We start from the raw sequence: 24,803 nt of genomic DNA, 5'->3' as shown, positions 1-24,803 counted from the left end.
AGGACAAAGAGGTTTTTCATTTTACAAGTGTTTTTATAGACCGTTATGCACTCATAACTGCATCATTTTAAACCTCAAAGCAAATTCAATCTTCTTTATTTGAAGTTCAGAAACAGCATCTTCAGACAGTGTGTCACCATCTCATGTCACAAGCCTCTGCACGCTAAAAGGGAATCAGTTTATGTGTTTTATTAAAAAACTCCATGAGAATAAATTGGATAGCTAGGATTGAATTTACTTGAGCAGCAGAGCTAAGCAATAATGAAAGTCAAAACAATCTAGAATGTAGGGCCAGAAGTCAAGAAGTGCATGCGTAAATGGAGTGCATTCAACCAACATATATCTAACAATCAGTTTTACATCACTGGAAGCTGATAGAGAACACTAGTGTAAATTGCCATAGCTGATTGATTGACTGATCAATATCAAGCTGAAAGAGACGTTCCAGCCCATATAGTGATTGCAGCCTTCAGCAATATTGTTATGATGTCTGTCATGATTGTGACCCAAATGTGATTCCTACATGGCAAGATTGATTATCGATACAAGGACTGGTCATCCACATGACATGAATAAATCTGTTACATGATGCACAGATATATTTGGTTGTTGTTTAGTAGACGCTTTTTTTGATCTAAAACTGAGTGAGGTCAGATTGGGCTAAATGTAAAATCAAATTACCTCAAATGAAATTTTTGTTGTTGCATGTGATGACCTCGAGGTAAATTTCGCAGTTCATAGTGACAAACAGGTGTTTAGGAAAAAGTGGTGTTAAGTGTTTGGGTTGAAAACACCAGCACCACCGTTCTCAGAGGTATTATTTATCGTGGATGTCAGTCTGTGGTGGTGGGCGATCTCTTTCAGAATAATGAGCAGAACAGGAGAGAACTGTGCCGATGGGTGGAGAATGTCCTGTTTAGAGAAGCATGGCATCTTTGTTGAATGTTTTTCTAAATGGCATTTCCTCAGCGTGACCTCTAGGGATACTTTGAAGAACAGATTCATGTTATGATAAAGCAGAGAAAAGATGAGAGGATTGAGAGGATAAAAGAAAATAAGACAACACTGTAAAAAATTTGCTGTAGTTTTGCAGCTGTTTGCCAGTAACTTACTGTAGATTTAAATTTATGTTATTTACTGGCAACAGTTTGTTCAAAGTTAAATGAACATTAAACATTAAATGGTAAATGGTAAATGGACTGCATTTATATAGCGCTTTCACAGACCTATGGCCACCAAAGCGCTGTACATATAGCCTCACATTCACCCATTCACTCACTCATTCACACACCGACGGCGGTGTCAGCCATGCAAGGCGCCATCCAGCTCGTCGGGAGCAGCTTGGGTTAGGTGTCTTGCTCAAGTCTTTGTCTTTAAAGAATAAAATTATAAAATAACAATCGATAATTTTTTTATATATTTTTTTAGATGTCTCATGCTCACCCAGGATGTCAGCCTTATTTGATAAAAAACCTGTAAAAAAAAGTAATAATATGAAATATTATTACAATTTAAAAAAATAACTGAATGTATAAAATGTAATTTATTCCTGTGATGGCAAAGCTGAATTTTCAGCATCATTACTCCAGTCTTCAGTGTCACATGATCCTTCAGAAATCATTCTAAAATGCTGATTTGCTGCTCAAGAAACAATTTTTATTATTATCAATGTTGAAAACTGTTATATTTTTAATATTTTTGTGGAAAGCATGATTTCATGAAGCATGAAAAAAAACAGCATTTATTTGAAAGCTTTTGTAACATTGTAAATTTCTTTATTGTCACTTAATTGAATGCGTCCTTGCTAAATAAAAGTATTAGTTTCTTTCACAAAATGCACTTATGCCAGATGTTAGTATGGATATTTATTATGGATGTGTGTGATTTGTGTGAGTGTGTGATTGTTCTGCTGTTGTATATGAATCAGGCAGTAATAAAGAGGTCAATAAAGAGGTAATAGAGAGGTCAACCCATAATATTGTTGAGTTGCGCTGAATATTGCATAACGCATAAAATTGTTGAGCAAATACTGGAGACAGAAAGAGAGAAAATAAGAAAAAGAGAGAACAGTGAATATCTGAAGTAATGCTCAGCCAGGGCATTCTCCTTTTTCTCTCTTTCTGTCTCTAGTGTTTGTTGATACAGACACAGCTTCTCATTGCAACCAGCAGCAATAAGAGCGCTATAAACATGGATCATTGCCCCTGCTTATGACTGCACTGCAAAGTGAGCGCTAGTCGCTACCTTTCCCCCCTCAGCATGTCAAGACAGAGCTTCAGCTCTGCAGAGGACATGATCCGATCTGAGAAAAGTATGTGGGTAACAGGAAGAACAGGTGAATGTCATGATTCATAAATGACTCATAATTTGAGTCAAGGCATTTTAATTGTGCTGAGATGTTATAGTCTGTTATTTTAAAATAGCTTTATATTGTTTATTTTAATGCCAGTGAAATTTTATATGATGTGGTTGAAATTTATTTTTGATGGTTCATGCGTTGTAGGACTTGCCAACTTTGACCTGTAGTGGGCAGTGTAGTCTATAGCTTTAAGTCAGAGTCGGCTTCCACTAAAGCCATTTTATAACCAATAACTTCATGATGTATTGACTTCCCTGATGATAAGTGTAAAACATGTATATAAATCAGATTTATCAGAAGTATACCTTTAGTTCAGATATGCGTCACTCTTCCTGCATCATCTGAGCAATCGCAGCAAACCTGCACACACTGGATTTTACTCCCGTCCGCTCTATTGGGACAGGTCTGTCCCTGTTCCTGTCCATCCTGTATCAGGGTTATACAACCCTGTATATTCACCAAGTAGCACTATGTTGCGGCCAAAACAGGAAGAGCGCATCCTTGATGCCAGGTTCAGAGGTCAACAGGGGCGTGTCTAGAGCATTTTCAGTGGGGGGGCCATGCTGGGGCACTGCCTCCAAACGGGGTGGCCGCCAGTGACCAAAAAAAAAAAAGAAGCTAAATTCTACAGTAGCCTATATTACGTAAATCCTATTGATTTTATTATTTTTTTAACTTGAATAAAGTTACTTGTAAACAAATGTAGTAATAAAGCACATTTTTGATTAATTTAGTTTTTTGTTATCCCTATATATCCATTAAGTTGAATTTGAGAGCCAGTGTTTATTATTTTTAGTGTTTCCATAAAACTAACAAGTTTATAAAATAAAAGCAATTTTAATAATGAGCAATTTTAAAATCCCAGAAGCAGAAACGATGTCAATTATTTTCTTTTAATAAGTAGTTTGGCCATTACAATATACAGTAGTTTTATTCACAATCTCTTTCAAATAATAAATAAATAAATAAAGAAAAATAAAGAAAAAATCCCCCCACTGTAATAATTCAAATGGTTTGGCCAAAACATCATAGTGTTTCATTCAACATTTTTTTCAGATTAATTTACAAAAAAGCTGAGTAACACAGAGTTAAAGTTTTAGTACTGTAACACTTCAAATGAAAACACCACAGTTTAAAAATAAAATATGGAACCATTACATTTGTGCTCTACTAATATATTAAAGAACAGTCTTTAGTCTAGAAACAATAATAGCTGCCAACTTTTTTAGTTTAGCTTGGAGTGTATTGTGATTGTCACTAACATTTTAGTAATTAAACTGAATTTTATTAGGTTTAGTGACATGTTACAATGTTTTGGTACAATTTCTGGTAAACTACACTTTTTTATTATTTCAATTCAATTATTGTGATTTGATTTAATATTGACTCATTTGGATAAATATTAGGTAGGCTACACAAGATAGGCGTTTTTTTCTAAAGAAAAAAACAACTCACCTGATGCTGTAAACATACAGAGAGCCCTATCAGCTGGTAGTAGGCTATTATTTAAGGTTAAAAATAACTCAAATTAAATATAATGCGTACATTTTTTAAAAAATTATAATAACTTTAATTAATGATATAAGTAAAATTATAATATGTAATATAGAACACATATTTAACTAATACTCTCTATAGCTATTTTTTTCTTGCCAATGTACTATAGCCTATTATATTAATTAAATGGCTTTCCTGAGGTAAATGGGACATAATTGTTCTCCAGCTGTGTTATTGACCTCTTCACACTTATGAAAAACACTGATTGATCGATATTATGTATGAGGAATATACATTTCGGTAAGTTTTAGCTGTATCTTCAGTGTTCATTCATGTTTTTTTACTATTAGCTAGTAGAGATGATCGGTTCACGTGCGCTAGGGATCTGTCACGTAACATTTAACGTTACAAGCGCCAAAACGTTTGAATTTCGTAATAAAATTGACAGAATATGAGAGCTGAGATTTTTTTTTATGTCATAAGTAACCTGCTCTGTCTAGTCTGGCGGTCTCCGTGTCCTCTTTGCTTCGCGATTTTTCTGTGCGTGAGAAAATGGATGTGGCGTGAGAGAGTGTGAAAATTGCGTGTGTCTCACGGTGAATGTGTGAGAGTTGGCAGCTCTGGAGTAACAGTAGCAGAAAGAGAGGAAAACAGTCGAAAAAGAAGGAAGGCAGACCTCAACTAAAACAGCTGAAACTTCTGGAACTAAAACTTCTGTTTCGGTGGTGATGACTGGCAGCTCTTTGTTTGGTGTCTTGACTTCCCCACTCTTGATTGATAAGGACAGTAAAAGTCCAAGTCCGCGATGACCGTTGTTTTTCTGGCGCTGCACTTTTTGAATCGCGAACTTCAGTAGAGTCTATAAACTGATTGGCCGTAAAATGAACCAATCACAAGACATCTTATAGGGGGGGCACCTGGGGTGGCCAACCGAATTTCAGGGGGGGCCGGTGCCCCCCCTGGCCACCACGTAGACCCGCCCCTGGAGGTCAAACAGATGAAACTGAGGGCCACTTCTCTTTTAATGGCCGGATATGAACATTCTCATGTGTATGGAAAACTGCTGGGACAGTCATCACTTTTTTTTCAGGGAAGAATGAGAGTCCAAAGTTTTTCACGGTGCGTTTCTGTCAATGATTTATTAGATCTCATACAGAAACACAAATCAAAATGAAATGTTAGTGTTTTTTTAATGAAGCACGTCATTGAGGACGAATAATTTATGAAAGTTAAACGGTTCTCCCTAAAATCAGCCAAAAAAGTTTTTTTTTTTTTGTTCAGCACCCTTCTTAAGTGATGAAGGCTCTTTTGGCAGTCCTGAGGTTGTGAAAACAGTATGACTGTGGACGGATGGTATAAGTGATGAAGACATCTGGACTGGATTTTCATCCCTGATGGAGATGGAAGAATCCCCGGAGAGCTCAATCTCATCCAAGCCCTGCAGATGGCAAATTAATGGCAAATCCAAGACATACCGCACACAGCCTCACACCACATTCCAAACTCATTATTCAGAGCCGCACATTTATCAGCCTAAAAAAAAATGTCTGCTATTGGTGGCACTGTAGTTATTTTAGGCCAAAGAGGTTTAGAATACCTGGAGAAAAGTTATCCGTTGGCTATAGGCACTTGCTGAGCTGGCACAGGACCCCTGTCAGAAGCACCAGACGGGGACAAATTTCATCCAAAAATCAGTCAACATCTACTTATGAACTATTTGTGATTTATATGTTGCTAGTAAAAATGTTATTCCATCAGAATACACAGATGAATGGCATTCTGAAGAGATGGCGTAGTTACGATATCTACCAGCAGGGGCTCACTGCTTCACGCTAACCAGCCAGACCAGGGTTACTTGTTCTATCTAGGTCCACGTTTGTCTATAATATCTGTTTTTTACCTCAGTTGTCTATTACTTCCTGTGTGTTGTGTGTTCAGGCTTGACTGAAGACTAGTCCAGATGCTAACTGTTCCACTACCCAGGATCTCCTCACTAATGTGCTCAATCTGTCAGTCTGTGTCAGCTAGCCGCAGAGAAGTGCTCTAATAGGATCATTTGCTGAGCCATCAGGCACTGACCAAACAAACATACAAATACACACTCACTTACGCACAACACGGGCACCACTAGTGAAAATGCATTCTTTTCTCTATTACGAATTATGCTACTCTGAATTTGACTATTACTTCGAAATTAGCATGTACCTGAAATCAGAAGAAGCACCATCCATCCAAACTGCTTGGTCTATTTGAAAGAATTATACATTAGTTTGCAGGTCCTGTTGCAAGCTACATAAAAACTACACTAACAGTTCCAACACTTATGTACTACTAAGTTTTAACATAGTGTTAGGGTGAAGTCATGCCTCTCCTGCACCAAGTGAGTCAGAACTGCCTCTGGTGCCCCTTAAAACAAATTGGTGCATGTTGACGCTAGCACACGAGCTGACATTTTTTTTCTGCAAAACCTGATGATCAGTTATCCAGCATGAATTAAAAAAAGAAAGAATTTATGGAGAATTTTATTTAGGAAGAATGCATTAAATTAGTCAAAAGTGACAAAAGATGTTAAATATTTATATTTCAAATAAATTCATCAGTGAATCCAGAAAGGTTATGGTTTCCACAAAATATTAAACAGCACACACACACACACACACACACACACACACACACACACACACACACACACACACACACACACACACACACACACACATATATATATATATATATATATATATTTCAAAGTAGTGTCAGCCTTTTGCATTTTCCCCACACTTTTCCCAGTTTAGAACACACTGAGCACAAAGACTCTTATGGTATCTTTGCCTTTGGCTGAAAGGTTATCGTAAAAGTGGAATTTGTGTATAGATAAAACTTAAATTTGTGAGGTCAGCACAGAGTTGAAAGGTCAAGCTTTATTTGTCTGCGCTCATCACGAGGCAGCCAGTTTGTGAATGTATAGTGTGTTTGAATTCATCACTCCACTTTCTGCCTGAAGCCCTCGTTTCTCATTTTTCTTCCCTTCCCTTCCCGCTGTCTCTGTCTCTCTCTTTCTTCATTATCATGCTGTTTTAATATTTCCATTGCTGTGTAGAGAACAGGATTTCAACAGGAGTCAACTCATAAACACACGTAGAAGGAAAAAGGAGTAGAATCCCTGCAGTGGGAGGTGGGAAGGGAGGACATTGTGTCTCTAGACTCTAGTGTTTATGATGCTGATGTTGAGTGACAGTCTGAGTTCAAAGCTCTGCTGTATCAGCTTCAGGCTCCTCCCCCTCTGCTCCACGTCACTGTGCGAGTGTTTACGTGAAGTTTGCTCTTGGCTGCTCTCTGATTTCCAAGAGCACATGGCAGATGGAGAGGACAGACCTCCCTCTCGCTCTTTATCCTTCTCTGCTTCTGTCTGTCTGTCTCATGCTCGGGTCGGACCGGCTGTACCTGTCTGAAGAGTCTGAGGAAATTGCTCATAATCACAGAGTGTGTGTTTCTGTCAGACACGCCGCCTGTCTCCTAGACTGCAGGTAGAGTGATTGGTGTTTGTGTGTCAATTTACATATTTAATGAGCAAAGTTTTTGTCTAATTGACTGCAGTATTTTAAAGACTATACTGAACGTGTAGAATAAATTCGGTGAATATGTAAATGCAGCGATAAACAGTATGTGCTTGGGGAATAGCATTACGCAGTGTTTATGCCACTATTTGCCACATGTGTTTGTTTGAGATGGTGCAGTGTGTTTGTGTTTGTTACGCGTGTCCTGCTAAATCTGGATTTCACGTGCTTAACTACCAGCTGCTGTTTTAAATAAAGATGAAGTCTACGGTAAGCTAGTGTGTATCTACCTAATGGTGACGTGACGCTCAGTTTTTACTTTTCTAGGTATATTAAGTTATTCAAAAATTCACTTGAATAATATTTGTCTGTGATTAACATGTTTTCAGATGTTCTGAACTAATTATAAATATATTTTTTTGTGTACATTTGTATATTAAAGGTGCAAGGAAAGTTTTTTTTACTTAATGGGTGCGTTTTTCAATGTCATTAAATTGAATGAAATTCATTTTTTCAAATTAATGTAACAAATACAAACAAGTGTAATTTCAAAATTACATAGGTGTTTAAATGAGTTCACGCTACATTCACTGACACGGATTAACAGAGTGTCTATTTGGCTTTGCCTTATGTTTTTACATATTTATTTCACAAAGATGATTTGATATTCTTGTGGAGACGGACCTTAGCAAAAATACAGCAGTCCCCCTCTCTCTCTCTCACTACAATAGCATTGTGTCTGTTTATGAGACTTTACCTCCTCTGCAGTGGAGTTGTGTTTAACATTTTTTCATGTCAGTTTCAATAGCCTTAAAACATAAAACAGCCCTCAAATTCCTTGGGATTCAGTTTTCTTTTGTTGACTTTATCCCATCAGGTACATGAATATAACCATTTATTAGACCACCAGACAACTTTACACACAGAATGATGACTTTAGTTTCTTGCTTTCAGGAAACTCTCTGTAGAGAATAATGCATTCTTCATTTCGGTGCAATGGAGGGATGCTGTCAGCCTGAGTTCGAAACATTTTGGTTTTCTAATTGTTTTGGATCTAAGAGGTTACCCAAAAGGGATGCTCTGTGTGTGAGGGCGGATATTGTGTTTCCCTTTTTGTTATTTGATACAGGATATCTTAAATGGACAATTCAGAAGGGCTGACTGTTTCTGTTTTATTTTTTTTTCTTTCAGTTCTCTAAATGCACAGATAGGTCGGTCTGGGGTTTGGTGTGTTGCTCAAGAGCAAAGAGGTTCTCTGTAACTTTCCATTGTATGGACAGGATGCTTAGCCACTCGAATCGTAGAGCTGTTTATCTTCACACACATTATTATGCGCTCACAATTATGCGCATTCACATGCGTACCGGCGCACCCCAAAAAACAACTGATTTAAATGCTTTCACCAGATGTTAATGAAACTGGATAAACAATAGAAGTTTATCACACATATATGCATATACTTCTCATCGTCACAAGAATAATCTGATTGTGTTGCTTTGATAGGAACACCAGGAACGGTCCTGAAATGTTATACAAACACTCTGAAATTATTTAAAAGGGGCATCTGGAAACCATCAGCATGTTTTTAAATACAAGTATTTATGTCAAAGTTCTCATAAGGGACCACGAGCCAGGTTTCAAGGATCAGGAGACAAATATGGTCAGGGCTCAAGAAGTGCATGAAGTGGAAATCGGACAAGTATTCTGAAAGAAAATAAGAGCATGGACTGAGAAAGACTATTTAAGGAATAAGCTATTGTTTGCTCTGGATGGCTACGAAAATCTCTTCAAAGTGAAGTGAAGCAGTTTCGCAAATCTGTTTACTTGATTGTTCTAGTACTCGAGTGGTCTTGCAACAATATTTATGGGCCTCTGATGTTTTTGTCTGGGTCTTGTCATGCACTCAGGTATGTCTCTGCACATGGTTTAGTTGTCTCAGATATGAATGCATGAATATGATTTACAAATAGACATAGCAGCCTGTTATTTTCATGTTCCCTGTCAAATAATCATTTTTGTTATTGTAGGAACATTGTGTTTTAGCACAATAAACGCTCAGTAATAAGCAGTGATTGGCTATGATCCAAGGACACCAAGATTTTATTTTTCAATATTAAATTTCCAAGTTTTTCCATTGTCTATTCTAGATTTTCATTTGATTTCAGCTACAGCCAGGACTAATATATTTGACACAATAACTTTCATACTTTCAACTTTCATATTATAGTAACTTTTTTAACTTTCAGTTTCAATTTTGCTATTATGTTTGTGCCAACACTGTCTAATTTGGCACAATCATCATTTCATTGTATAACTTTTGTAGATAGGTGTATGTATTAAAGGTTTTTTTTTTCAATCACTACGACCCATTTCTCAAAAGGTCACTTTTTCAAAACTCTTCACACGGTTCTCTTCACCAACTTTCAGCTTGGCATAGCAGTAAATTTCAAATTCAGAATGCACTAAAACTACCAAAACACTTCATACGTGTCTCAAATCAACTCATTCTTCCATAACACAAAGGTTTTCACCCAACAAACATACTTTGTCACTCACACAAAAACACTAGCAACAGGCCAATTATACGTTTTCTTTTGTAAAAAAAAAAAAAAAAAAATCTTTACAAAATAAGAATGACTGTTTAGAATTCACTGTATATGTTATACATCATGTGGTCCATGTTTACATTACAGTACAGTTAATACTGTTTCCCCTTTTGTATAGATGGTAATGACATTGAAAACACGTGTAGGTGTTTAGCTACATCTAATAGTTTTTTTAAAAATATATTTCAATATAGTATTGTAGAAAGGTAGCAAATTGTTGTGTAAGGTTTTAAACTTAAGTTTTGAAAAGAGAATGTAAAATTGGCCTGTATACATAGAAAAGAAATTATTTAATTTGAGAGCATTTTGAGCCAAAGCAATGATAAATAATCCACAATTTAGACTGCTGTTGTGCTCACTGTGAAGAGTTTTGAAAAAGTGCCCTAAGTAATAGGTCCTAGCGATTGTAAAAAAACAAAACAAAAAAAGAACACCCATTTTAGTCTTGGTCTTTTCATGGAGCGACGGTGCTTAACACATGCAGTTTTGTCTCATTCTCAACTCTTTATGGTCTCCTCTTCTTAGGGGTTTCAAGATGTGCTTGGGTTAGTAGGGTTTGATTGTTGAGGGTTGGAATTTTTGTAGTGGATACATTTTATGAATACCGTCTGCTGAACTTTTTAGAGCTCTTAGCTATAAATTCATTTTTATTCAGAATGGAAGTGAAGGGACTCTCACTGTTGTTCTGTGTTGTTTCTAGTTAAATTTTTGCACAGTGAAATATAAGGTACGCTATATTGACAGTATATCCTATAATCTCTTTGATATCCAGTGAGTGTTGGGTGTAATTCATTACTAAGTAATTAATTACTGCATTTTAATTACTTTTCCCTTGAAAAAGTAAAGTAAGAAATCTTAATTGCTCTGTAATTTCATTACTGTTACTTCTGGTGTAATTGCATTAAATACTATAGAACAATCTATATACACAGTAAAACAATAGTGGATATAACATCTAATTTTTAAATATTTTGGTCAGTTCAAGGATAATTTATGCAATTTTATATTATTTATTTAAAATAATTAAAAGGGCAGTTTCATGTCTATGCTTGGATTGGTGAACTGGACAAGGTTGACATGGGATTTAGAAAGTAATTAGTAATAAGTAATGCAATACTTTTTAGAGAGAGTAATTAGTACATCATCATTACACTGTTGAATATGTAATTAGTAGCTAGTAATTAATTACTTTTTTAGAGTAACTTACCCTCACTGTTTATATCCTATAAACACTTGATCCCAACTGGAGTGGTGTGGAGGGTGTTTCTTCTTAGATGATATACACTCAAATGTACCTATGTTTGAACTATAATTATCTTATAGGCATGCACTATAAGATAAAAAAAAAATTTCTTTAGGATTTTAGACCAAGATTCCTTGTACGTCATATATTCACAGAACAGAACAACAAGTTCCTGCAAAAAAGGACTACCCAGAAGCCTTACCGGCTTATAAATAGGGCCCTTAAAGACACATAATCAGCAGTAATAAACAAATAATAATCCACCCACCCAATACCCATCTACACCAACAACAACACCATTCACCACAAAATATCCTCCCACCAGTCAGCATACATCTCATCCTTCCCTCAAACAACGCCAATAATAGGGGTATTCAAACATCACAAAAAAGAAAATCAATTAAGTAAAAAAATATGAAACCTTCAGCCTTGTGGTGTCTATCAAGCATAATGTTGTAACAATTTGTGTTTAAAATGCTTTTTAAATATATCAAGAGAAGGTAGTTCCTTTATGGAATTGTCAATCTCATTCCAGATCCCAGGACCCTTACATGCTATACTAAAACTAGTACACTTCATCTTACGCTTTTTCCCTCGTAATAGAGTTCTCCTTCTAGTGTTATGATCATGTATACACGAGGTTACTGGAATGAGATGGCAAAGTATTGGATGCAATTTATGAACTACATTATACATAATACAAGCATTTTGAAAACTATTGCACTCAGCGAGCTTCAAAAGCCCAAACCTATAGAAAAGCGGACCAGAGGGAGCATCATAATTTGCCCATGATATAACACGTATAACTTTCTTCTGTAGAATCTGCAATTTTTCAAAAAGGCTAGGATATGTGTTACACCATATAATATTACAATAATTTAGATGTGATTCAAAAAGTGACCGGTACAATGTTAGAAGAGCATCAAAAGGAAGATAATATCTTAATTTATAGAACAAACCAACATATTTTGACAATTCCTTTGTTAAAAACTCTATATGTTGTTTAAAGTTTAAGGACTCATCCAAATAAATTCCTAAGAATTTGATGTTCTCTACTCTTTCAATTACTTTATTATGTATTTTGATTTGTATACTTTCAATGTTTGTCCGACTTCTATTTGAACGAAATATAATAAATTTAGTTTTAGATACATTTACAGATAATTTATTGTATTTAAACCAACTATCTACTTTAACTAATTCCTCATTAACAAGCTTTTGTAAAATATCAAGATTTTTATGAGCCAAGAAAAGGTTAGTGTCATCTGCAAAAACAACCTGATGAAAAATATTTGATGAATTTATAATGTCATTTACATACAAAATAAAGAGAAGTGGACCTAATATGGAGCCCTGGGGGACTCCACAAACTATATCTGTGCATTCTGAACAACTACTGTTTATTTGGACAAATTGCTCCCTATCAGTTAGGTAGCTTTTGAACCAGCTGAGTGCCTTCCCTCTGACACCATAGTGTTGCAATTTCCCAATTAAAATGTCTAAATCAATGGTGTCGAAGGCTTTTGATAAATCTAAAAATACACCAATACCAGTCTCACCATTGTCTATAGCGTCATTAATTTTCTCAATGAGATCAAGAATTGCCAAACAAGTAGAGCTCTTTTTCCTAAATCCATATTGAGATGGAATGAGTATATTCATTTTATCCAGATAACCACTAAGTCTATTGTACACAACCCTCTCAAACACCTTGGAAAAAGTAGGCAAAATGGATATAGGTCGATAGTTTTGTAAGTTATTTTTATCACCAGATTTATAAATAGGTATAACTTTTGCAATTTTTGTCATTTTTGGTACTACACCATGAGATAAAGACAGGTTTATACAATAGACAAGTGGATCTAGAATTTCAATTGCAATAGATTTAACAACTTTGCTACATATATCATCCACGCCAGCAGTATAGGAGCTTTTCATATTCATAATAATTTTCGAAACTTCCATTTTGTCGGTAGGTGTTAAAAAAAAAGAATTTAAATAATTCCCTTTTAAATATTGTTGGTATGAAGCTCCCCCTGGAGGATTTATGGATTTTGAAAGAGTTTCACCTATAGTGATGAAATAGTTGTTAAAACCTTTGGCAAGATCGTCATCATTGAGATAGATAGTATCATTATGTTTGACATTAATTTCTGGAAAGACAGCTGCTTTTTGATCCCGGCTGAGCACAGAATTTAGTACTCTCCAGCATCGCTTTTGATCACCACGAGAAGCCTTAATTAAATCAGTGTAGTAATTCCGCTTCCTTATTCGTATTAACTTTGTGAGTCTATTTCTAAATGTAGAATATTTTACTTTATTGTCATTAGTTGGATTTTTAATGTAGCATTTGTAAAGCTTATTTTTCCTTTTAATTGATTTTAGGATTCCCTTTGTAAGCCAATTATTTTGATTGCTTGTATCTCCTTTAACAATTTTTTCCGGTATAGTGCTATTAATACTGTTGGTTAATTCATTAATGAAAGTACTATAGGCTTCTTCCGGAATATTCCAGCTAAATACAGAATCCCATGTTTTACGCCTAAGGTTATCAAGCAATTTATCTAAATATTTTCCTGTTAATACTTTTATGCTTTTTTTAGGAGGTAATATAGGACTTGTGTTGAGTTTGTTATGGCTGCTTGGTTTCTTGAAGGCAAGTGTTTCTCACAAAAGCGTTTGTGTCCAGTAAATGATTACAATGCTCATGATGATTGATGGTGGTTTGGGTTTCAGTGGGCTTTAAAGTATGGTGTAATGCTACATGTGTTAGTGTTCTGCTCTTCCCTTCGTTCATGACCTTTTCTTTTTTGTTTTAAAAGAAGGGACAGTGTATGTGAGAAAGAGAAGGGCAGAGCAGAGGAGGGGGAAAGAAAAGATCTTGTGTCTTGTACTGCCATGAAGACTCTCTCATCTTCACATTTTGAAATGACACGCCATTAATGAACAAGTTGCTCAGCCAATCAACACAACAGTAGCTTTTCTGTTGTTTTACAAGTAGTTTGCAACTTATATCTAATGATCCTATAAAAGATTGTACATTTATATGGGATGCTTACAGTTTCATAATATAACACCTACTTTGTTTGAATATGAATTTAAAATAATAACTCACAAATAACAGTTTACAGTTACTACTTGCAATCGAAATACTGGTATCAACAGGATATTTGATGGATGTCATGCTGTTTTCGCTGATCTCTGAATAAACAGTGCACTACCTGTGACTTTTGTCCTTTTCTCGACACCGGTTGGCATGTTGCGTGACCACAACTCGAGTGGAAAGTGACCTCCCACGTGGACGCAAGGAAACAGATTACAGACACACTCCTGCTTTCAATTAAACCCTAGTGAGATGACAACTCGCACGTTCATTTAATCAGTCAAGGATTGGGGCTTTAGAACCAGAGAAACGAGCTAAATTGCCTCATGTAGAGGTTCAGTCACTTCGTAATTGGGTTTGGAGGCATAGATTTGATTCTAACAATTTAAAAGTACTTACCACATTTGGTACTCTAAAATTGGATATGTTGACATCTCTCAGTTATAGAGCAGGACAAGACTTTGTGTTTTAATCTAGTTATTAGCATCATTCTAGTAAGCATCAAGGCTGATCAGCTGCACATTTCCTTTCAGTAATTGTTTTAGCTTTCAGTTCTTCTCGTTGTTGTCAACACATCAGATGTGCCAACATATATGACTACACACAGGATGTGAGCTGTCAGAGGAATTACATTAGGTCAAAAAAAATGTCCACTAGCTATTGTATGTTTACCCAATACAGTCCTGCTGCCAAGTCTAAAAGTAGCCATCCTTGAACCCAAATTAAACAAAGAAGCTCAAATAGTGTTTTTTTTTTTTTTTTTTTTTTTTTTTGCATGTAGCATGTTTTAAGTGCTTAGACCTTTAGGCTTTTTGTGTTTCAAGTATCCCATACAGGGCCTTTTAGGGCATATTTATCTAGACATGTTCTTATTAGGGAGAAATATCTAAATCTGTGAATGTCTAAAAATGTCTCTTGAAGACTGTTGGGAGTAATTTTAACACTCTTTAACCCAAACTTTTGCTGTACAATATTTAATGGATGGTTTGTAAGAGGTGTGCAAAGCACTTTAACGGCACTATATCAGTTTCGGCAGAGTAAATGCCTTCTGGGAGATATGCCTTGTTGCAGAATTCCAGCTCTGATCAAAAACACATGAATCAGCTTCCCTTTAAAATGACAAACAGGTGTGTTTGAGCTGGGTCACAACCAAACTCTGACAAAAAAAAAGGCAGGCTGAGACTGAAGATAATCCTTTCAATGTTTCACTTCTGCTTTCTTTCTTTTCCCTGCCTGTCTCTTTCTCAGGGTGACCATACGTGGGCCACCATGCTGGGGCAGAGCGTGAGGCTGCAGCCGGTTACCATCCAAAGCCTCTCAGAGCTGGAAAGAGCACGTCTGCAGGAGGTGGCCCTTTACCACTTGGAAAGAAGAGACTTGGACTTTAAGATCAGCATTCCTAGAGGTACATTTCCTTTACAGTGGTATGCGTGTTGAAACACGTTTTGTGACGATTTATAATCAGTAGTGCGTAGATTTAAATGCATGATAAATTGCAGAGTCACAGTCAAGATATGATTGTTTCAGACAGATGCCCAAGAAATCTATGCAAATACGTCACAGTCAGTTCACAGGTATTTTGGGGGTATTTCCAAAAATAAATTCTTCAGATAAGATTGTACTATGAGGAAAAGACGAATGTAAGATAGAGTACAGCAGTGCCGTATCAACACAATACCTAGATTGTTAAACACCAGTGTTGGCTCATCATGACCTAAAATAGGTTCCAGGCCGCTTCGTCATGGACAGCAAGGAAAAAATAGTTCTGAATCCTATTTATAAAATGTAATTAACCATATTATTGTGCATAACTGTAAATACACTTTTATATTTTGTTGGCTGTGTCTTCAGTCAAGGTATTTTAATACAAATTCGTCTTTATCCTTATCCTTTGAAATTCATAAGCAAAACCATGCAAGATAAATATTATAAGTTTGTCATGTTAATAATTTTGTATATTGTTGAGCCTTTGCAGTTCATCATACTTTTATGACATTTTAGTTTTTGGTTTTAAAGACAGTTTTGTGTACATTTGTACAATGAACATTTTTGGTTCGGTTGAGTTTTGGGTCATGTTTGTTGTAGACAGTTAAACATTAAAGGGTTATTTCACCCAAAAAATGTTACCCGTAATTTATTCACCCTCAACAAGCTATCCTAGCCAGTCCTATGTGTTTGTGTTTTGAGGTATCATGCGAGAGTCCCCTTTTGTCCTACCATGGAAAAACACATTGTTTTGTGGGAAGTGGTATTCCCAGCATGTACAAGCAACTTCACATGGTCAGATCAGGAAAGGTCATCCTCTATTCGCTATAGAAGTTTTCAACTGGTCATCTGTGAGAAGACCTCAGACGGCACTCTAGCTGACCCACGGGGAAGCAGCCACCACAATTTATGGGAAAATTTACGGAACATTTTCCTCCCGAAGGAGAAATCTGTCAGATTCAGCCTGGTGGTTTACTCAGCCGCTCCTCTTGGAATTATCATCAACGTGTTTGGCAGCTATTTTTGGGGAAGATGAATGTCCTTTGGAGAGTTAAATTAAACTTTGGGAAAAACACTTAAGAGAATTCAGAAAGCATGTCAAGAGTGATTGACCTCGGCGTTTGGCTTTTTTGAATTTTCTGGTTAGCTGGTGTCTATTTGAAAGTTACATTCTTCAAACTTGCTGCATCCTGTTTGAAATATTGTGATTCTTAATCTTTGTCAACTCTAGCTGTATGCAGGCTGAAGCTGTTGACTTGTTGTCATTGTTTTGTTTCAGTCTCTTGCTCCTCTCTGCTTTGGCCTGAAGAGATTATTTATCCTAAATCAGGCAAATATCTCTGCGTGCTCTCTGTTCGTTCCCCTAATCATCCCTCTGATGGGGGCTTTAGCCCACGATGTCATGGCGTGTGGGGAAGGTTGGGGGCAGTTGCCATAGAAATAAACTCTCATTTCCTGCAGTCATGGGAATATGACCCCACCTAAAGCCCCTCTGCTTGTGCTACAATCCCTTTTTGTTTTCTCTATCTCTCTGGACATTTCAACAGCGTCTTTTACATTTTTCTCCTCAGCTCCACAACTCAGACCTCTTTATGAATTCTTTATGAAATCTGATTCAAACCAGTCAAAGTATATCTTTTTAAGTTCAATGCACATCAAAATGCCACCAACATACCAGAACCTATAAGAGGAAAAGGTTTGATGGTGTAAACACAACTATTGGTTTGAGTTTAAAATGTTGTGGAGAAAGTTTTAACCCACTAAAGGGAATCACATGTAATCCCACTTTTAGCGTTCTCCTGAGGGCCGTATAGACAGAGTACATCAGGGTTATTATGAAAACACACAAGGTATTTTAGTTTAGCTACTTAATTTCAGCTCTAAATTGGGAAAGAATGGTTTTTCTCTAGCAAAAATGAAGGATAATTGTGGCTGTTTATCTATCCAGGAAATGTTTTTGCTTCCAATTTTGTGTTCCTCACAGCCCTCACTGAATATGAAGGTTTTATATAGTGCTTGCCTTGCCAGCTCTGTCCCCATTCTTGGTGCTTAATGGGTTTTGCTTCACTATCAGCCATCTAAACGAAACACATTTTAATTTTGGGAACGGAAGACTTGCTGTTACATGCATCTGTTAAGATGGTTGTGTTACCTAATGTGCCACTAGCTATTTTATGTGTTGAAATGTGTGATAAACATATTGCATTTGGTATGCAAATCAGAAGCTTTAAGTATTAGAATTTAATACAATGCCATTTATAAGTTTGGGGTCAGTAAAATTTTTTTTGGGGGAAGAAATTAATACTAATTCAACAAGAATGGATTGTTCCCGGAGTGACACTGTTCTTCTGAAATTTTTATTCATCAAAGTCATTCATCAAAAATCACTGTTTAAACAAAGAAATATAATAATATATAATATATTTTACTGTGGTGAGCATAAGAGACTTCTTTCAAATACATAAAGAAATCTTACCGAACCCAAAGTTTTGAAAAGTAGTGTATCATTTAATTTAGTAACATAACAGATTTTTTGTTATGATATATGTATATATTTTTTTCTCTATCACTGTAAAAAAAAGATTGCTGTAATTATTTATCACAACTTAAAATGTAACATTAGAATAAGAAATAATGTGTTGTTTCAACTTAAAAAGTAGGTGTTCATGCTTGACTTATTAAGTTTAGTTAAAGTTAATTTAGTTGAGTTAAGTTGGATATTTAAGTTATCTCAACAAATTATAAGTTGTTTTTAACTAATTGCAAGAAATATTTTTACAGGTCTATACACAAAACTAACCATAATCTTGTTTTTTTTTTTTTTCTCTCCAGAGATTCGTAAGAGAAGGAAATCACTACGGAGAAAGTTTGACTCCTTCTCAAAAGAAAAGAAAGAGCGAGGTAAGAGATGATCATATTACATTTTTCACAGATCTTTAAATCTGTGGCGAATCACATTGTTTTAAATGTTTTCCAGGCAGCATTCCTGAGCACAGATGGTCTTGTATCTCTGATAAACAACCATTATATACTTTGTCATGTCTTCAAGTGATCTCTTTTATTTTAAACCACTATAAAAAAAAACACGTTTTTAGTGAACATGGCAGAATAGAGACTTAACAGTTACTTAAAAATGGCGGCTCCCTCTGTGAATCCTCAGAGTCTGGTTGCCAAGACAATTTGGTGGGTCACAGTTCTTGCAAATCTCCCATAGGCCTTTAAGACACACAGCTTTAAGACTTTAAGACACGGGATACTTTACATTAATGTAGCTTTACTCTCAACAATCTGCATCCCTGCAATGTATGTTCATTCCTTTCTATTTAGGTGTTCATCTTAGTTTTTGTCTTTGTAGGGATCATTTTAGAGGCTCGAATATACTGACACGCATGCTTGAAACCATCTAAACGATTCTGAAACTGTTAACAATTCCTTCAAACTGTAGAATGTGTGTAAACAGTAAAACCAGTTTACGTGAGGATACTCATCAAAGACTGGAGAGCTGCTTTTTGCAGACTTTTGAATTGTATAGAATTCAAAGAATCATTTGAAAGTTTAGGGTTGGTAAGATTTATCATTGGTTTTGAAAGAAATTTCTTTTGCTCACCAAGGCTTATTTAATCTAAAATACAGTCATTTAGAAAAATTACAACTTAAAATAACTGTTATCTGTTTTAATATATTTTAAAGTCTCATTTATTCTTGTGATGCAATGCTGAATTTTGAGTCTTCAGTGTCACGTGATCCTTCAGAAATCGTAATATGCTGATTTGCTGCTCAAGAAATATTTCCTATTATTCTCAATGTTGAAAACAGTTGTGCTGCTTAATACTGTTGTGTGAAACCATGACACATTTTTGTCAGGATTCTTTGATGAATAGAAAGTCCGAATTTATTTGAAATAGTAATCTTTTGCAACTGTCTTAAATGTCACCTTTGATCAATTTAATGCATCCTTGCTGAATACAAGTATGAATTTCTTTTTAAAAATCGTACTAAACCCAGTGTATGTTTGAAACACTATAATACTGTGTTGTAGCCTATATAAATAATAATAGTAATGCTTTATTTCAATGGTCCACTTCCGACAGTCTACTAACTAAAAGTACCCTTGCATCTACATGTCAACTTATTCTACTTACCCTAACACTTAACCCTAACAGTCTCCTGATACTGTAATGAGAGTTAGTTGACATGTAGTTGCAAAGTTACTTAATAGTTATGGTATTTAACTTTGCTTGGAGAGCTCAAACTGATCTCAGAGCTGCTCTGAGCGCTGCCGGAGCTAAAACAGCACTGATTTCTCAGTCAGATGGATTTGTTTGACCGTGTTCCTGGCATTCTGCCAAACGCCTGCCACCTGCAACCACAGTCTGGCTCTTGTTCTCAACATGTGCGTCAGCTCCAGGTTCAGGCATACTGTGTCGGGAGGGGAGGGCTGAATGAAGGACTAGGCTGATAGGGTAGAGGGAGGAACATCTTTAAAGAAGACTCAATCCCCATATCCATCCAGCTTATCAGAGGACTAGCGGCCAGTGGACCAGACTAACCTGACCCGCCACCAGATCTTTAAGCCTTGGGGACAGAGATAGAAGAAAAGGGATTGTGAAGAGGGGAGGGGAGAAGAGAAGACAAGACAAGGCTGCTCTGCTTTTGTGTTACTTTGCCAGCCAAAACAGATCAGCTGTAAGCTCAGTGTAGTCCTTTTAGAGTGTTAGAGTGCTTTACGTATACGCGTTGTACCTCCACCTCGATATAAATAGCTTGGATGGGTTAAGTTCAATTACAGTTAAGCTGCTTTAGAAGAATATGTTAAATAAAACTTTTATCTTTTTTTTAATAATGCACGTGAGATCCTGCAGAAGTGGATTTGATTTTAAAGTGCTAATACATCTCATGTTTTAATTAGCTCAGCAATCAGTCAATCAAGTAAAATGTATGGAAGTAAAATAATGTCAAATGTTTTTGAAATAAAAAGCCTATTGAATTGCACTACTTGAAAAAAAAATAGGCATTGCATTAACCATGCTTGCATTTTAATGCATTGTATTTTTAGGGCTTGCATTTTTATGGGCTGAAATTCAACATGGTTGAATATTTAAGCTGTGAATATTTCAATTAAAAACATTTCAAACACCTTTTCATTATTAAAAATTCAATAATCCATATTCACCTTTCATATTTCACTTCCAAAATATTCAAACGGTTTAAAAATACAAACAATAATATTCAACAGGTAATTTTCGGGCCATTTTATTTCGCTTTGCAAAATTCGCTTCCACAAATTCAGTGGTTCAAATTCGACAGTAAATTCAACATTGACGTCCTGGAACTGCAGGAAAAGCAATAGATTACCGAGCATACTCTCCATCTGCTGTTAGTCAACCTCACCATCAGATGGTGCAAAAGCGCTTGTTGTTGACGAAGACATTCATTCATAAAATGGAAATGATTATATGTGTCAGTATGTGCGGAAAAGATGGTAAACACACAAAAGCTGTACATTTATGTTTCATTCAATAACTTCATTGTTACTTTACCTGTGTATTCTACATGTCATCAGCTTTCTCTACCATGAACAGGATTATAATCGGTTTCCCTCAATACCTCATACTCAAGGATTCCCCTTCAGTTGGGCCAAAACGCTTAACGTAGCTTAATGTATTAATACAGTGATATGAAAGATCAGTCTTGCACCTTATTGGGGAAGTAGGCTACTATATAGGCTACAGGTAAGCATGGACTCAGAATATGAACTTGACGCGCAAAGTTTCATGCTGAGCGTGGCGATATACATATAAGCCTACTGGTGGTATACATATAGCCTACTGATAGCTATACTATACAGTATGCCTACGTGTATTGCATTAGCTTAAACTCTCATAGCACTTGCATATTGTTGTCCTATTGTTAATTTAACTGTAAATCACTTTGGATAAAAGCGTCTGCTAAATGACTAAATGTAAAATTGGCTTGACATTGGACATTCGCACATTTAGGGACCGTCTCTAAAGTTGCATACAACATTGGCAAACATGTTTCTAACTTCAATAGCAAACTTAGATTTATTTGAATAAATATCAAAAATCCAAAGGTTGCGCATTATGCCTGACACTACATGAACACTTTACAGTTCGTTTTATGACTGTAAGTCGTTCTATTCAAATGCTATCGGAGTTAGAAACGTGTATAAGTCGTATACACTTTAGAGACGGTCCCTAAATGTGCGAATGTCCAACATCAAGCCATCTTTATGCCAGTCGATCACTGGGAAACGCTCAGCTTTGCGCGTTATTCTGAGTCAATCTGCTTGCCTGCGAGTTTGGTCTTTTACATCACTGTAGTCCATTAATCTACGGTAAGCGTTGTATATGTCCAGAAGTATTGAGGGGAACCCTAATAGCCTGCATGCAGCACATCGCCACAATATAAAGTTAAGGCAACTAACTAAACAACCAAGATAAATATATGTCAACCTCAAAAAATGTAACATTGGATCTGTACATCCGCATCTGGGAATAACATTAATCTTGTTCATGGTAGATAAAGATGCAAGTAGGCTACACAGAAAAAGTAACCGTGAAGGCAATGAATTTAACATAAAACAGCCGTCATAATAATCACAAATACACTAATTGCTGTAAATGAGTTTTATGAATGAATGACTTGCTCTTATTTTGCTGGTCTTCGTCAACAACACGCACTTTTGCACCATCTGATGGTGAGGTTGACTAACAGCAGATGGAGAGTATCTCGGTAATCTATTGCTTTTCCTGCAGTTCCAGGACGTGAATGTTGAATTTACTGTCGAATTTGAACCACTGAATTTGTGGAAGCGAATTTGCAAAGCGAAATAAAATGGACCGAAAATTGCCTGTTGAATATTATTGGTTGTATTTTTAAACCGTTTGAATATTTTGGAAGTGAAATATGAAAGGTGAATATGGATTATTGAATTTTCTTAATAATGAAAAGGTGTTTGAAATGTTTTTAATTGAAATATTCACAGCTTAAATATTCAACCATGCTGAATTTCAGCCCATAAAAATGCAAGCCCTAAAAATACAATGCATTAAAATGCAAGCATGGTTAATGCAATGCCTATTTTTTTCAAGTAGTGCAATTCAACAGGCTTTTTATTTCAAAAACATTTGACATTATTTTACTTCCATAAAAATGTTAACTGTCTAAAAAAAGGCTTACCTACAGATGCGCAAAAAATGGACAAACCAGTAACAGTTGTTTTTAACAATGCAATTTCTGCAATGAAATTAAAGACAAGGTAATATTGCACATTTGCATTTAGCAAATGGGAAGAGTGCATTTAGATACCGATCATACTGAAGCTAAAGATATCTGAAACATTATAGCATTTATAATTACTTTCAAGTCATGTAAAAATCAAAATGTCATTTGTGGCAGATGGATCTTAAATGCAACTTTATTTTACATAATTTGGAAATATGTTAATACTTAAAGCTTTATTTAACATATCAAATGTGCAGTTTTCTTTTAAATAGGCCAAAAATAAGCCACAGGGGACAATCAAATATTAACATATTTTTGTATTATTAAGGCAAGAGACTGCAAGTGAATGTAAAACTTTTAACTGATTGATATTGGTACACTTTCCCCTGCTACTCACAGTAGCCTACATTAACAACTGTTAGGTGAAATGTTGTTTAAATATGCAAATAATGCATTTTCTTATGACATATGCACTAATTTTCTTACATTTCCAGAACAGAAATCTGAACATTGGATAAAGCCAGGAAATAAAAATTACAGAAATAAAACTGGAATGTTTGGTGTAAGTGCGAGATTTCTGACTCGGTGCAGAAGAAAAAAACTCATTTTGAGAAAACTATGTTTAAAGATATGTTTTGTAATTGAAATCTACAGACACAAATAGATAGTGTAATACAATCAAACACTTAAATGTGTATATATATATAAAAAAAGATAGGTTATGGAAGCAAAATAGCCCCAAAATCTCAAAATTGACCAGTGCATAAAAAAGCAATGGTTCTGCCTGTAGTGTCTAGTGTCAAATTGCAACACATTTCCTATTGGTGAATGGTAAAGTGTGTAAGCAAATACAAAATAGTGCTGTTGAAGCACTGTAAAGTGTGTTTCTTACATCTAAGAGAGTTAATTGATTTGGAAATAATGGAAACTTTAAAGTGTGCACTTAAATAAGGATGAATTAAAAGGTCCATAGGTCTACTGTTAAAATCATTTGTTTGTTGTCTCTCCCACAGAGTCTGCGGCCAAAGCATTCGGTATCCCTCTCGCCCAGGTAATTGCAAACGATCGGGCACACAAGCAGCGGCAGGATGCTCTGAAAGAGAGCCGACGGGACTGTCTGGACCTGGAGGCCAGTGTTCTTCACTTCCGGGCCGAGAAATCGCAGCAAAATGGAAACCGGCCACTGGGCAATACAGCCTTTTTACCTGGTGCTGCCTCAACACCAGCATTGGAGGTCCACAACAAACCTCCCACGTCAGCGTTCATGGACAACACCTCACGCTCACACAGACGGGTAAGGGAAACAATGCGTGCATATACCAAACATCCTCACGAGAAAGCTCATCAAAAGTCATGTTTCCTAAAAGCTGTGGTATGTACATTTAAAGCTACACCACTGTATGTACGTTTGACCCTTTAGCAGTTGAAGCATAAAACTACAAGTTACTTGCAGAGGAACATTGTTTCGGTCATTATGTGAGTTGCGCTTCAGCTCCGCTATTCCGCGTTGATGAATCTGATGGACATAACGACTGCTATTCATATCAGACAAGGGTGGAAAGGAACTTGGCAAGGCAAATATGGGAAAATAGTAACTGGTATTGTTTCCAAAAGACATTGTTTTGTGAAACTAGTCAATGCACAGCAAATGTGAGGCTATGGATGTTGATTCATGTTTTGTATCTGTCCATTCTCCATTTTGCTT

General features: G+C 36.0%; 1 protein-coding gene across 5 annotated transcripts in view; it reads left to right on the top strand.

Moving 5' to 3' along the window:
- Positions 1 to 24,803, top strand: part of arhgap36 (Rho GTPase activating protein 36) — a 44,647-nt gene that overhangs the window by 6,273 nt on the left and 13,571 nt on the right. For 2 of the 5 annotated variants that reach the window (XM_081354524.1, XM_081354526.1), the window contains exons 1-4: positions 7,190 to 7,383; positions 15,614 to 15,770; positions 18,683 to 18,751; positions 24,112 to 24,392. In XM_081354524.1, coding sequence (XP_081210650.1) covers positions 15,635 to 15,770; positions 18,683 to 18,751; positions 24,112 to 24,392 — 486 coding nt within the window. In that variant the 5' untranslated portion in view covers positions 7,190 to 7,383; positions 15,614 to 15,634. Of the gene's footprint in view, positions 1 to 7,151; positions 7,384 to 15,613; positions 15,771 to 18,682; positions 18,752 to 24,111; positions 24,393 to 24,803 lie in introns of those variants that run through there. The other 3 variants (XM_081354523.1, XM_081354522.1, XM_081354525.1) reach the window with 2 other exon arrangements.

This window comes from Scardinius erythrophthalmus, assembly GCF_964197995.2.
Source record: "Scardinius erythrophthalmus genome assembly, chromosome: 2".
Taxonomy (NCBI): Eukaryota; Metazoa; Chordata; class Actinopteri; order Cypriniformes; family Leuciscidae; genus Scardinius; species Scardinius erythrophthalmus.
The sequence above is the reverse complement of the archived record's forward strand: the minus strand, read 5'-3'. Positions and strand labels throughout refer to the sequence as shown.